The following is a 15,196-nucleotide window of genomic DNA, read 5'->3' as shown; positions in this document are numbered from 1 at the left end:
GGCTTTCAGGTGCCGTGCACAACCTCGAAATTCCTGACCTTCAAAACAAACACTGTGCTTTAGTGATGAGTGATGATGAATAACAATAATAATAACTTTGGCTATGTGGCCATCTGCTGGTGAGAGTCCCTACCACTGCCACTCACCCAGGTCTCTACCTGAGGTTCTGGTCTTATTATCTGATCCCCAGTCGGTTACGAGGTAGAAAAAAAAAGCTGTGCAGCTATTTCCAGACAGGGAAAGGTGAGAAATGAATCTTAAAATGAGATAAAGAATAAATATATATGATGTGCTGCAGTGGATAAATAAGGAGAAGCAGTAAATGGACACATATCAGGGCTGTTGAGATTTTAACACATGCAGAAAAAAAGAAAATGGATGAAAACTAAGTTACACTGAAAGTAGACAATTAAAATAGGCTACTGTCACACAAACCTCAGTCTGATTCATTTCTATTTGAATGAAACATAACAAACATATTAGTTTAAAAAAACAACATAATAACAATTAAAAAAAACCCGAAAACGTATCTTTACACTCCAATCTGTGTGATATTCATTTCATATTTATTATTTAAAAAATAAATGTCATAAAAATGTACACGTATGGATCAAGAATCTAAATTAGAAATTTTACTCTTACTTCCATTAAGTTGCTTCAGTATCATGCTGGCTAGCTGTTATGACTTGAATAGAACAGAACACCCTGAATGTTATTATTGTTATTATTATTACAATTATTTTTGTTTGAGGTCACAATTGTCATACACAGCAGTCATTTCTAAAACTTCAACTGCTAAAATTAATATTTCCGACTTCCCTTGAAGGTAACAATAGAGCCTGTGGCCCAATTGGCGGTGACGCCATTGTCCGCACCTTCCTCACTCCTCTTACCTCATGACGTCAGTGTTAAACGTTTGAATTAGCAGCAGGGCCAGGAACACAAACATGTCAAGTCTGGCTGTAAAGTAAGATCTACAGCAGAATCATGCGGTTCAACATGACCGCAACTTTCTACTAAAGCATACTTAAAGGGTTCAATTGCAACTAATGGGTTTGTGAATGGTTAATAAATCATTTATTGATACATTATGAATTAGAAACAATAAGCCAAACATAAGGACAATATTGACACAGTTAGTTGAATCTGGGATATTTTGGGCAAAACATGAAAAAGTGCTTGTATAAAAAATAGAAAAAACTAATGATTTTGCTGGTTTGTGACAGACATGATCAAGAGTGTTCTCTAAATATGGCAGCAGTGACAGTGTGTGCTGTTTATATAAGACTGATGAATACACAACTCAAAATTTCTGTTGACATGTAACCATGTGGGGAAAATAGAAATATGAAATCAAAATGTTTGGAGAGCAAAAATAACCAACATCAACTGCTGTGTCACTCTGTGCTATATTTAACAGCACATCCATTTCTGCTGTGTTTCATCGCTCCTGTGTAAAAAGCCCGGATTGACGGTGCCACACAGGGGGCATGAGACACACTGCACAGCTTCAGACACACCACTGTTATTATTATCTTGAAACAGGCCAGTGTAGTCCGACAGATTGACACTTAGTTTATTTATAAAATCAAATGGTGTAGACCTGGCTCAGTGATTTTCAAAATGCAGTGTGTAGGAATAGATACAAAAGAGTACAATAGTCAACCATCACTGACAGTTCTATACATAAAGATCAAGATAACAACATTCTCTACATTTTGAGCAAGTATCTCTGAGGAAAAATACAAAAAAGAAAACTCCTTTAGACATCACTACCTGATAAAGGGAACGGGAGAGTTATGGCTCCCAGAGGACCGTGCCTAAAGAAGAGCGGAGCAACCCAGTGAAACATACAAGTATAGCAGACAACGCCACATCCCACTCTCTCAGAACATCTTTACACTGCGACAACTCCAAAGTTAAAAGGCACCACACAATACAAGTCACGAGGAGATTTCGCCACACATTTGTAATGCTGTAACTGACAAACTTTAAGGCGGATGTCATGTGCAAAAAACATCTTGAATATGTCACACGTACTGCCCAGTGTCCTCCCTCTCCAGTCAAGTGTGCTTTGATTCTTTCCTTTACTGCTGACGTCTTTAAAAAATATTTGAAATGTGAAAGATTTAAAGAATGATTGCATTATCACTATGTCGCTTGGTATCACAGGCATATTCCAGGCTTCCAGGTGTGTGTGGCAAGTGAGAGGAGTGGGAAAGGGGAGTGCTGGAGGAGGCCTCGCTGTGGGTTTAGTTCCTGTAGCTTTTGCGTCCCTCTCCCTCCTTGAGGAAGGTCCATATGAGGGTGTTCACAATATCAGGCTGGTCCTGCTGCAGCCAGTGACTGGCGCCAGAAATTATGTTGAGACGGAAATGATTCCGGATGTAGAGGCGGCATGCCTCAGCCATTTCCTGCTCTAAGAAGGCATCCCGCTCGCCCCACAGCAGCAGCACAGGAGACCTGACGTGGTTCTGGCTCAGGGGGAGGGAGCTGAGAGGGAAGAGGGGAAAAAAACGTGAATGAATCCAAAATGTTGTATGAAAGATTTGAAAAAAGAATGTACAAGTATGGAAGTCAAAATCAAGAATCTAAGTCAGAAATGTTACTTCTACTTTCTTTCAGCTGCTTCAGTATCATGCTGGCTAACTGTCATGACTTAACTGGGATACACCCTTAATGTTATTAGTGCTGGGCTCTTCCTACAAAATGTTAGCTGTGGAAAAAGAGGCTGACAGAATGACTGCTGCTTTGTTCTGCACAGATTTATGAAATTCTAATGATTTAATGCATTAATGTCACAAAAACATGTGGATAGTTATACCATTAAAAAAAACGCACCTGTATCTTCATTATTATTGAAATCACATACAGTATTTAAATCTTAGGGTTGCAAAATTATGGGGACTTTCAAAGTTGGAAACTTTCCATGGGAATATACAGGAATTTATGGGAATAAACGAGAATAAATCAGGAATTTGCAAAAACTGAAGGTTGGCCCTGAACAGGGAACTTAAATATAGTTGGGTAAAATATATTTTAGCATATTCTTGACAAAAACAACCAGATTTCATGCATGTACACTGCAATCACATGCACATAGCACACTGCTTACTGCAGGGCTAATGAGGCCACGCCCCCTACGTGCACAGGTGATTTCTGTACCTGGACCACACTGTAGAGCCCAGAGCACACAGAGACTATTGAAGACACACATTTGAGCTTGTTCAATAAAATAATTCAAACTTGATAAAGTTCTACTTACAAATAAATCTGTTGACATGTTTTTTTAATTGTTTTATTTTGCATGTCTGCTTATGACAGAACTAAATGTTTATATTTATGTTTGGATATGATACAGTTCATTTAAATTCCCCCCAAATTCCAGTTAATTCCGAAAAATTTCCATGATTCCCATGGAGTTTCCAATTTGTATTTCCAAAATTCCCCAGCTTAACTTCCCATGAAAAATTTTAGAAATTTACCAGAAATCTTATGTTCAGAATTCTCACTTTAACCTGTATTTTCCATCAGGACTTTCATGTTGCTTTATGTCTCGTCTAAGCGTAATGGAGTGGGCTCCAGCCCCCCACCACTCTGAGCAGGATAAGTGTATATATATGAAATGGACATATGGATGTTGCTGTGTGTTTCTGTATTGGTGTCCCTTGTGCTTAGGTACAGTATGGGCGTATATGGACAGACTAATTGGGCACGGGTCAGTGGTATTTCTTTTACGTAAGCATATAAAAGCTATTCTGAGATAAGTCTTTGCTTGAGAAGGGAGCAGATGGCATGCTCAGCCGTGCATGTCCAGTTCACATGTCAAAAAGGCATACACTGATACTCTTTTGATCTGATTTGTGCCGATCACTCTTGGCCAACTAGTCAGTCTTATGTGTAAGAACAACGGTGTATTTAAATTAAAATGTTTGACAAAGAACAGCTGAAGTGTTCTGCTTCTTCAAAGCTCTGACAGTAGGTGGAGCTACTGAATTTGCATTAAACATCAACATTGTGTTTGATCTCTATGTGCACAATACTCTGTATAAAACAATATATGATAACCAATCATGACTAAGTATTGATACTGACTATGAAGCATTTTTAAGTGCTGCAAATACAGTCAAAGTCTCCTCTGGCAACAGCATACCTGCTCCAGCAGCTACTGTATAATGTTTGTCTGATTTGTTACAGGTTAGTACACAAATGTATATACATTAGCTAGGAATTATAATCCAATAATGAAATAGCATAGCAAAACATTAGCAGGGGATTGAGTATAAATATTTTCAATATGTAAAGTACATTTTATTAATAATATTTTGTACTTAAAGGTGTGGTCAGTCACTCTGGAGAAAGACGTTTGATTGTTGAGTTTTCTGATGGACAGTGAAGTAAACTATAAACTGTAGGTGCTGTTAGCTAATGTTAGCTCAATTTTGTTAGAGCACCTGGAAAGTGTTAGTGTTTGTAACCACAGGCGTTTTGGACAACCAGGAAGAAGAGGAGGTTTTCAATGGTGATAGGGTGCAGAGCCAGTGTCATGCCAGAACCGGAGCTGGGGAAGCTAGGGCAGCAGCCTCTATGGATATAGCTAATGGCGCAGAAACCTAAGGACGTTGACGGGCCAAGCTAAAAAGAGAAAAGTAGAGTGACCCTAAAAGAACAAAGCACAAGAGTAAATGTGGGACTGACTTTTAGTGGTTGGTGAGAGCTTGGTGAAATAAAAGGCTGAAAGACAGACGCTGAGCTGGGCTGACTGCTGTTGGACTAGTCAGTAATATTAGCTGCTGCTATGCCTTGTGTTGTTGCACAAGACTGCTACTATTTGACATAATACATATTTTAGTGAATGCACTATTCCCCACCTGAAGACATTCCTGTAATAGTTGAGTGCTCCGGTCAAGGCTCCGGGCTGTGAGAGCGCGTACAGATAGGCCTCCAAGTCCTCTGCAGTGAGCCAGCGGCCTTTCCTTCCAATCCCTGTGTTGCGGCTGGTGAACAAGGCCTTCAGAGCCTACGGTGGAGACAGCAGCGAACACTCAGGTGAATTTATGTGACTGGTACAATTTGATCTAGAAAACACTTAGAGAAGGACGAACATGTCACTGTAATAGAAGTCATAAAAGATACTTTGGTGGTGAATTCCGCTCTCGTGACCTTCGGTCAAAGCTCTGGCACTCTGACAACATGCTGGCTCCACAACATTACGTGCTGTGCTTTTACTTCTGAAAACCCCTCAGAAGCATAAATGAATATTATCTAATAATATAGTTAACAAATACCTAAAATACATTTCACCTCAAACATTACATGACATTTAAAAATGCCTTGCAATGCTCAGACATTACTAGAAGTTAGAATAAAGAAAATTAAAGAAACGGTTAATACTCTTATTCTCTCTGTTATGAAACTATAAATATGAAACTACTGCCAGCAGCCCATTGACTTAGCTTAGTGTAAAAAAAAAACAAAAAAAAAACGCAAACAAGTTGTGCTTTTATAGTCCTTTTGTAATGATGAAAAAATTTAAATGTTATGTTGTTTTGATGCTAAACTAAGCTAACCTGTCACTGACTGTAACTTTATATTAAAAACAAATAAACATGATATAAACTATGGGCTGAAATATGTGCCACCAGAAACTGAATTTGAATCATTTATATTTGAATATGAATTTCTTAACTTGAATAATTGCATTGAAAAAAATAATTTGAATCACATAATTTGAATTTGTATTGTTCAGTTTGAATCATTGCATTGAACTGAATCTGATTTGTAATTTGAAATTGAATGTATTAGTTTGGAACTGAACATTCAGTTCTCACAGTTCAAATTCAGTTCTCAGAGAACTGCAAACTGCAACATTTGCAATGAATAAAACTGAACAATACAAATTCAAATGATGTGATTCAAATTCAGTTTGTGGTGGCACATTTTCTGCCTAAAACTGTTATTAACTAGTCAGGGACCACATTGGAGCATTTAGCACTGTCTAGTGGTTCAGTTACTGATTGCAACCCTTCACGTCACACTCTCCTTCCTAGCACGGAGGGTTAGGGTTACTAAGGTGGCCTTGAAATGTGATACAAACCCAGAAGCCCTGTCTAAACCAAGTGTTTAGTTTAATTGTCTCTGAACTACTGTAGAAACATGGCACTATAACATGGTGGAAAAGTCTCGTTCTAAGGTTAAAAAAACCCATAATGATTCTTATTTTCAGGTGATTATACACTAATGGCCGCATAAAATGTGATAATTTGTCATATTCTGTAAACAGAGCCACCTTAATCTGACACACTGGACCTTTAAGTTGTAAGAAAAATGTGTATCTGGAGTTAGAAAATGAAGAATAAAACCACTAAAACCAAACTGTGCAATTTATCTTCAAAGGTGTTTTGTACACTTTTTAGATGTTAGTTAATTCATAATAATAATAATAATAATAATAATAATAACAACAACAACAACAACAACAACAACAACAACAATAATAACAATAATAATAATCTCCTAATTTCTGACAAAGTGCTACGATCTCACATGACATCAGTTGATCCGTTTGTTTACTTGGACTAACCTTTTTCCACAGCAGGTTATTTTTAGTTGCACAGATGGAAACTATAAAAAGAAAAAAAAAGCCTAACACTGTAATGTCATGCAACGTTACACCAATGCACATGCATGAGAACACACACACACACACACACACACACACACACACACACGCATGCATGCACAACACACACACATACACAAACACACACAACCTTGACCTTGAAACTGCTTAAGCCCACACATAACAGACCACCTTGAAATCATTGATGGAGAGCATGAGCTCCGGGAAGCGGGGCAGCTGGAAGAAAAAGAAGTGACTGGATTTCAGCAGCTGGCTTGGGTGACGCAGAGCATAATCTGGAGGAGAGGAGAAGAGAGAAGGAGAGGAGAGGAGGAGAGGAGAGGAGTTCAGTAGTAATTAAAGGCCAGGTTTGACGAGGTCGCTGACGTGATAACTCTCAATGACTTTGCTTCTCTGTTTGCACCAGTTAAAGCAGCTGCTCCAGCGTCACATTAGCCTCCTGTAATTAGCTTCTCATCATCTCCCCCTTAAGGCAGAAGAGGATTTGCCAGATGGATGCAAACACTAAATTGAAGTAATAATACAACCTAATTAATGATAATAATTACGGTAATAATCCATGAGCCAAACCAGAGTCTCTCTAATTATTATTAGGAAAACTGGTCTATGTGAGGATCCATTTGTATGCATGAGGTGCAATAATACCTGTGAACACAGAAGGATGGGGACAGTTGAGGACGATGAGCTTCGTCACCATCTCTGGGTAGTGAATGGCAAACAGCCATGCTACAGTTCCACCCCAGTCGTGTCCAACGAGACAACATCTGTTGTATCCTTGAAAGAAAAGGGAGCGAGCGTTAGACGGTGCATTGATATTGTAATGTCAATTCCAATAGAAGACAGATGCTCAGGTTGCTGTTTATTAGAGCATGTCAGTGTTTGAAAATCAATACTGTTCTCACGTCTTTATTGCTGCCTTCCTCCCTCAGAGGACATTTGCATCAAATGCATGTACTTCATGACACACAGCCAAATGCAGATCAAGGTCAGGACATCCGTCTGAAGGGATTCTGATCACGTTACTGTTTCAGGACCAACAAAATCATCCCGGCCAATTTACACCCACTATTATGAATCATGCTAGCAAACCTCACCTCAGTATTGATATCAGATGTAGCTGGATAAAATGACATAGGGTCATGTCTGTTTCTGCTGTCGGCCTTTATGCATCTCCTGTGAGCACTCATTTGTTACTTGCTATGCGTGGTTAAAAGGCCAAACCTCTGACTGGTGTGGCACCATTAGCTAACTGTGAAATGTGGACTACAGTCTGGAAGATGTGGGCTCTAACAGTTGGTGTTAACAGGGCTCTGCAGTCCAACCACAGATCAGAGTACAGCAGTTATCGTATGATCAATGTGAGCCTCCCACTGCCACTGAAATGACCATTAAGTGAATCATTTGCACAGCAATATGCATTATTGAGCGCTTAGCCCCTGAAAGCCTGTTAAGAAATTAACAAGGCCAGCTAGAACAATGGAAGAAGCTACAACATCAACTTTAGACCTCCCCCAAAAGCACTTTCTGAGAGAATGTACATTTTTAATAAGGAACGTGTTCACAAACTGCTTGAGAACATGTACAGACTGTTATGGTGCCTCTGGGCTGGATCTCCACTGGGTTACTACTGTACAACGTGGACTGTGCCAGTATTTAAAGCTGCACTACTCAGTATTTTTTAAAATACCAAATGACACTGTCATAGGTCCATCTGTGTGATGAACCCACAGAGAATTATCATCCAACTCTGTGGAGGCTTTAGCATCTCTTAGCTCATTGTCGCTTTCGTTTTGAAAGTGAATCAGTGAGGTGAGAGACTCACTGCTCTCATCAACCTTGCTTTTACCTGCAGCAGATGGCCTGTTTTAGTAAAAATAAATCCAGCCCAGCACCAAACGGCAGACAGGCAAAGTCAGCGGCTAGCTAGAGAACATAAAAGAACATTTAGCTGCCAAACAGGAGCTGGTGGAGACGAGAAGAGAGCTAAACAGAGAGTGAATATTGGATTTGGAAGAGAGAAATATCCCAATGTTGTTTGTGCAGCTTGTTCCACTGACCTCAAGAGGCCAAAAAACAGTTATGAAGAACGTCTCTAATATTGCTTTCAACATGGTGCCATTGCAACAATGAAGCCTGACAGGATGAGAAACACGAGCAGTCACATAACCATAAAGATTAGAAATGAGACAACAGTTTAACCAGATTATCTGGACAATTTATGTGAAAGTCTTGTTGCTAATAATCCCTCATTATGTGAGGAAACTGTGCTTCACACATTTTCTTTTCCAAGTAACTTCAACTAACCTCGAGGGTTGTTTGCTCTCATTACTGATGATGCAATAAACCAGAATTATCCTTCAATAAATGCAGGCGGTGTGTGTATATATAGCAAAATGGAGACATCGCCTTCTGATCTCTCAGTCTTCTTGTAATTAGTACTAAAACAGTAGCTGCAACACACTTGAATATGAGGTGACAGGTGTGAAGATAGAGCCCTCAGACTCTGTCTGCTGTACTCGGACTCATTAGAGAAGCTTCGCTGACATTTCAATTCGAAGACAGGACATCTTATAGAGTATGCAACCGGTGCTAAATCTGTGATGTGCTGCCTAATAAAAGAGCAGAAGGCAAAAGCTGTCATTGTGGTCAGATAATCATTAGTGGATGCTGGTGTCTGTGTGTGTGTGTGTGTGTGTGTGTGTATGTGTGTGTGTGTGTGTGTGTGTGTGTGTGTGTGTGCAGGCAACCTTGGCTAGCTTCCTGCTAGTGTTAGCATGCAGTCAGCAGGCCATAGGCTCTGTATCTGCACTGCCCCAGGTTCACTAAGAATCGTGGTGAGTCACAGTGAGCTTGTCATGCCTTGCTGCAGGCCCGAGGGCTGTCCACAGTTTGAGGCTGATAAACAAGTTTATTTTGAGACTTGAGACTATGTCAAAACAGTGTCCACTGCTCAGAGTTATTTTCAGATTACAGACACACAGTTCTGTGTTCCCTCACCTAGGTACTCCACAATATCCTTGACATCGGTAACCAGGTATTCGAAGCGGTAACTTTCAGCAGAGAGGGGCAAGTCGGACTCCCCGTAGCCCCGCATGTCGATGGCCACCACACGGAATTCGCTCTTAAACTCGCGGAGCTGGTAACGCCAGGAGAACCTGAGTGTCACAGACAGATGCAAAGATGACTTGTGCTTTCAAATATGTTCATACTTAAACAAACAGTCCTTGATTTGTCTCTTTCACAGTCTACTTACTACAGGTACTACAATGATTTAGTACTGCACAACCATACAAACACTGGTTCCTACATTCCCCATAATGTTTTTTAGAGCCACACAACACAATAAACTGTGTTTACGGGCTGAGTATTCTCTATGATGTTTAAACTGAACTTGATGTGCCCTTTAAAATCTGAGATACTTACAAACATCAAACTTTTTTATTTCAAAAACCAGCACAGCTTTCTTTCCGGCTGAGCGAAGGTCACCTCAGTATAATAGAATCTGTTTTAGATTCTATTCCGCCCACTGATCATTTCGACTGGGATGACTTCCTAATTGAAGATCTTGTCTGCTGTAGAGGCTCCTCAAAATCCCCCCTCCTCTTCCTCCACCTCCTCCACCACCACCTCCTCATCCTCTGCCGTGTGAAGGGAAGCAAGATGCAGAGCCCTGACTGTGATTCTGATGAGTCAGTATAAGATCTCGGCACTCAACCCTCAGATGTTAGAATATAGATGAGGTTTAAAGCAAAGTAAGCCCCTTGGACCCCTTACACCCACCCTCCCTCCCTCACACACACACACACACACACACACACACACACACACACACACACACACACACACACACACACACACACACACACACACACACCCCTTTCTCATTTCTAAGAGGGAATTAGCACATTTTTGAGAAAGTGTAAAGAGTTCTTTCCAACCATGTCACTCTCAGCACAGTTCATCATTTCTGTAAAGAATGTGGCTACTGAAGCAGAAAGAGCTCCCCTCTGCCATTAATTAATCCCAGGCCTGTCAGCAGCTCAGCTATGTTAGAGATATGGACAGCCTTACAGCTCTTGACAGGCTCTTTGGCCCCAATCCAGGAGCAACACTCAACACCATTTTTCATATCATATCAGGAGGAAGAGATCTTGAATGCTTTGGACCCTTTTCCACCCCATCCCCCCGATGGCAAGTCATGTCTGTGAATGAGGACTCCTCGCTGGCTGGCTGGCTAGTGTGGATTTGTTTTGTGCAGCCCAGGAGACGGGCTGCAGATATTTAACAGTGAAGCTGAAACATTGCAGCAAAGGGTTTCTCACAGTCAGGTGAAATTTTAGAGAGGTGACTGATGGAACATACTCTGAGCAACTGAACAAGCATAATCTGAGTGCCCACCCCCACCGCAATTTTCTCTTTGACCTACCAGAACTCAGGAAAGCCGTGTAAAAACAGCATGAGTGGCTTCCCTCTCTCTCCAGCAGCAACATAGTGAAACCTAAGGCCAGACTCCTGGATGGAAAGAAGACACACACACAAATAGAAGACGATCAATCTGACAGTCTCATCCGCTGCCACTTAGTGGACACAATAGAACAGGTCAGCATTTTTAAGCGGCTATTACTGAGCGTAGCCGCATGGAAATAAGAGTGCAATAATGTAATTATAAGGAAGAGCTGTTTTACTTCTGAAGCAACTCGTGAATTAGAATAATTGTATCACAAACTCTTGAATGTTGTCAGAGTTCCAGTAAAGTCAGCCTCTTCCAGCGATGTCTGCAGATAGACATTTGTGTCTGATATCATTTGATCATTTAATGACGTCAACATCTGTGAATATGCAAACATGTTTCAAACGTTTGAGTGGGGTGAAGTTCTACTTTACTGTAAAGTTCATTCTCAGGTTCTGGTTTTAAGATTTCAAGTTTCCACATCACACTTATGGAAGCATAAGTGCAACTTATACAGTATGTGCAAGCTGAAGGGTAGAGCAACAGCGGCTACATCACAGGATCATCAATGGGTTTATGAATGTTTGTGTTCAAAGATAACATTGGTCAACGCAGCTGTAACACCAGGGTCAGTGTGTGTGTGTGTGTGTGTGTGTGTGTGTGTGTGTGTGTATTCATACACAGTGCCTCGAGTAAATAACATGAGCTCTTTTTTGTACTGGTTCTGCAGTCTGTTAGACTTTTAGAGGTCAGGTCAGAGCTTATTTATGGAGCAAAGTGGCACCTTATTGAGCTAATCATCGTTTCTGCTACTCTTTTTGATATTTATGTATTTTTTATTAGTTTATACTCATGTGGTCATGTGGTTATGATTCAAACAGCCTATTGTTTTATTTTCTTAGGACTGTGCTGCTCATCTGACGTTCATGTCCTCAGAACCTCCCCTCCTGGTTTTCAGAGAGTGACTACTCGTCTGACTCATACTGTACGTTTCTTCAGATTTAAAGTCCCTTTGCTGATACAGTCATATCATAAAGCTTATAGACTTTCACCTTAGTAATGCGTGATTATTTATGAGCCCATGCACCAAGAACGGCTGCATGGACAGTTTATTTAAACTGCTAACGTTACATTTCCTAAATCAGACTTATCTCACATTCATCCCCTGGACTCATTTCAGCCTGCAAGGACATTTCCAAAGAGGGAGCTACTGACAGAGGTGATACAGGATGTCTCAACATGATGGGACAAACATCTGCTCCTCTCATAACTTTCTCTTCTCTCACTGCCTCAGTTTGATCTGCATCATGAACCAGATCAAATCAAACAACAATCAGATTTATAGATATTTTATTGATCCCTCGAGGGGGAACACACACACACACACACACACACACACACAAAGGGCTCATGGTGGAGTGATGGACAGCCACTTAACGGGACCCTGGGAGCAGTTAGGGGTTCAGTACTTTGCTCAAGGGCACCTTGCACCTCTGTCAGCTACCAGCCCTCCATACTTTTGGTCCATGCTGGACTTGAACCCCCAAGCCAAGCTCCTACAGACTGAGCGACAAAGACTGATAAGAAGATGAAAACACACTGTTGGTTTTCTTGAAAAAACAAACAGCGATGGAACATAACTAAACATATTTACTGAAGTACTGTACAATCTTGAGGTATTTGAATATTTCCATGTTCTGCTTCTATGAAAGAGGGAAATACTGCACGTTCAACTCATTTATCAAACAGTATGTATGATTTGACATAGAGAACATAAGATCAGATTATTAAGAATCAGAATCAGAAATACTTTAATAATCAATATGAAGTGTCCAATGAATCATAGAATAGTAGTTGCTGATAATACTCCTGTACATGTTTACATTGCACTACCTCCCCCTGAGTCAGTCCTATGAATAAATCCTCCAGCACTGACACCAGGCTTTGTGTTTGTGGTGACAGACTTGCCTCGGTATTTAATTACATAATGTTGAGCTTGTTAGTATACGGGGCTGGCAGCCGTGCATGTTGAGACGTGAGACGTGAGGCGGAGGAGCTGTTCTTTCAGCACCACCTGAGCGCAGAGCGGCGGCACAGCGCAGCGCGGCGCGGCGCCGTCAGTCCACCGAGGAACGTCTCCCAAAACAAACAGACCTGCTCCATCATCATCAGGCCTGCCTGTGTGTTCACGACGCCACACGAGCAAGGTGTTAGAACACCTGAACATGTTAGCATGCAGCCACACACACACACGCACAATGGGCTTCCCCCCTGACCAGACACCTTTCATGTCCAAGCGCATGTGTGTGTGTGTGTGTGTGTGTGTGTGTGTGTGTGTGTGTGCGTCTTACCTTGATCCTAACATAACAGTGGGTTCCCAAGGACGTGTCATTCAGACAAGCCGGAGGAGTTTCACGGATCACCCATTGGAAGGTTGCCGTCGGCCTCAGGACGATGTTCCACCAAAGTTTGAGCAGCGCTACGCCGGTGCAGAGAGCACAATAACCGTATATCAGCGACCAGTACCCCAAAACTCTGATTTTCAGCGCAAGTCTGAGCAGAAATAACAGCAAGTTGTGGAGCACTCTCGCCATTTTTACATTGCCGCAGGAGATCGATCCGGATCAAGTTACCTATTGATTCGTCTCCGTCAATCGCTGGTCTGTGTTCAAACACAGCTCGGACAATGCCGTTGTGTCGTTAGCGGCGCACACGCACGTCTGTGTGAAGGGAGGATCCCAACAAACGGCTGAATGGGACGGTGGCGAGAGCATCACGTCAGATTTCACGCTTGCGTGTGACAGCGGCGCTTGTTTAGCGGGAGACGGTGCTGTTGACTATACAAGGCAAGTCCGCAGACCAAGCGATGGAGAGCCGCTGCCTTCGGTGCGGAGCTCCGCGGTGATTTCAGCTTTCAGCCGTGAGGCTGGAGGGGGAGCGCCAAAATGACCCCTGTTATGGCAACAACAGACGGCGTTCACGTGCTCACGACGACTGAGAAATATTTCGAGTCAGTGTCGGTGCTGACCGTTAACAATACGAGCGTGTGAGGCGGTTTAACAGAGACCTATGACTGGTGTTTGCCGGTCAGCGCATTCATATTTTAATGAGCTGTGATGCGGTCACAGGTGCGCTTTTATTAGGCACAGCCGAGCAGGCCAATTATTACACACACACACACACACACACACACACACACACACACACACACACACACACACACACACACAAATAAGGCTTTTAACCAACTTCAGATATTAGCATAATCCCTCAGCTCAGTGGATATGTAACAGATTAAGACCTTTGTACTCTTCAGCGCCCTGGAGCTGACAAAATCAAGTGAATTCATTAATGAGTAATAGGTATATTTAAATAATTACAATGGAATACATTCATCTTTGTGCATTTTCTTTACACTCAGTAAATTAATATGTTTATTACGTTCATCTCTTTGTTTTTCTACTTTTTCTTGTCCCCATTTATCCCAAACATCTGCTGTTGATAAGAGGCACAAGGTGCACTGTAATATTTCATAGCAAAACCTTTATTTTATGCGGCATTCATATGGTATTCCCATGTCCAATTATATGGCAAAATAGCGTTTCTTTTGATGGAAAAAAACATTTAATTTTTACAGTAAAAAACTGTAATATTTCATAAGTCTTTACTTTATACGGCATTCATATGATATTTCCATGTCAATTACATGGTTAAACAGTGTTTTTTTTTATGGAAAAACCTTGTAGTTATACAGTAAAATATGGACTAAAACACTAACATTAACTGTAAAATCAACAGTATATCCCATTATCAGAAAAGGTGATGCCGTATTTATTACGGCAACATTCTGGCAACAGCTGCCTTTTTCTTTTTTTACTGTAAAAATAACCGATTTTTTTTTTTTTTTTTACAGTGAAGAAATGACTCATAAGTAGGAAATATGTAGAAAAAGTCATGCTGGTGTCAATGAGTCTGACAGCTGTTGAATGAAGGACCTGTGGTAGAGTTCCTTCTTACATGGTGGGAGTAGCAGTCTGTTGCTGAAGGGGCTGTTTAAGACCTCCACAGGCTCATGCAGGGTTGAGAAGAGTTGTTCATGATGG

General features: G+C 41.2%; 1 protein-coding gene across 1 annotated transcript; it reads right to left on the bottom strand.

Annotated features, from left to right (window-relative positions):
- Positions 1 to 1,494: 1,494 nt before the first annotated feature.
- On the bottom strand, positions 1,495 to 14,233 carry ephx4 (epoxide hydrolase 4). Its single transcript, XM_010734394.3, has 7 exons — positions 13,445 to 14,233; positions 11,070 to 11,155; positions 9,641 to 9,798; positions 7,289 to 7,417; positions 6,815 to 6,918; positions 4,872 to 5,020; positions 1,495 to 2,493 (listed from the first exon to the last, which is right to left on the bottom strand). The coding sequence occupies exons 1-7, from the start codon at positions 13,685 to 13,687 to the stop codon at positions 2,253 to 2,255; spliced, it is 1,110 nt and encodes a 369-aa protein (XP_010732696.1). The 5' UTR covers positions 13,688 to 14,233; the 3' UTR covers positions 1,495 to 2,252.
- Positions 14,234 to 15,196: the final 963 nt, after the last annotated feature.

The sequence above is a fragment of the Larimichthys crocea genome, chromosome XVII (assembly GCF_000972845.2).
Source record: "Larimichthys crocea isolate SSNF chromosome XVII, L_crocea_2.0, whole genome shotgun sequence".
Lineage (NCBI taxonomy): Eukaryota > Metazoa > Chordata > Actinopteri > Sciaenidae > Larimichthys > Larimichthys crocea.
This window is presented reverse-complemented; position numbering and strand designations above follow the sequence as displayed.

Coding starts and splice junctions, on each gene's coding strand:
- ephx4 (XM_010734394.3), bottom strand. CDS start 13,687: ATGGCGAGAGTGCTCCACAACTTGCTGTTATTTCTGCTCAGACTTGCG. Junction 6,919..7,288: donor CCATCCTTCTGTGTTCACAG/GTATTATTGCAC, acceptor CCTCTCCTCCAG/ATTATGCTCTGCGTCACCCA. Junction 2,494..4,871: donor TATTACAGGAATGTCTTCAG/GTGGGGAATAGT, acceptor CTTCCCTCTCAG/CTCCCTCCCCCTGAGCCAGA.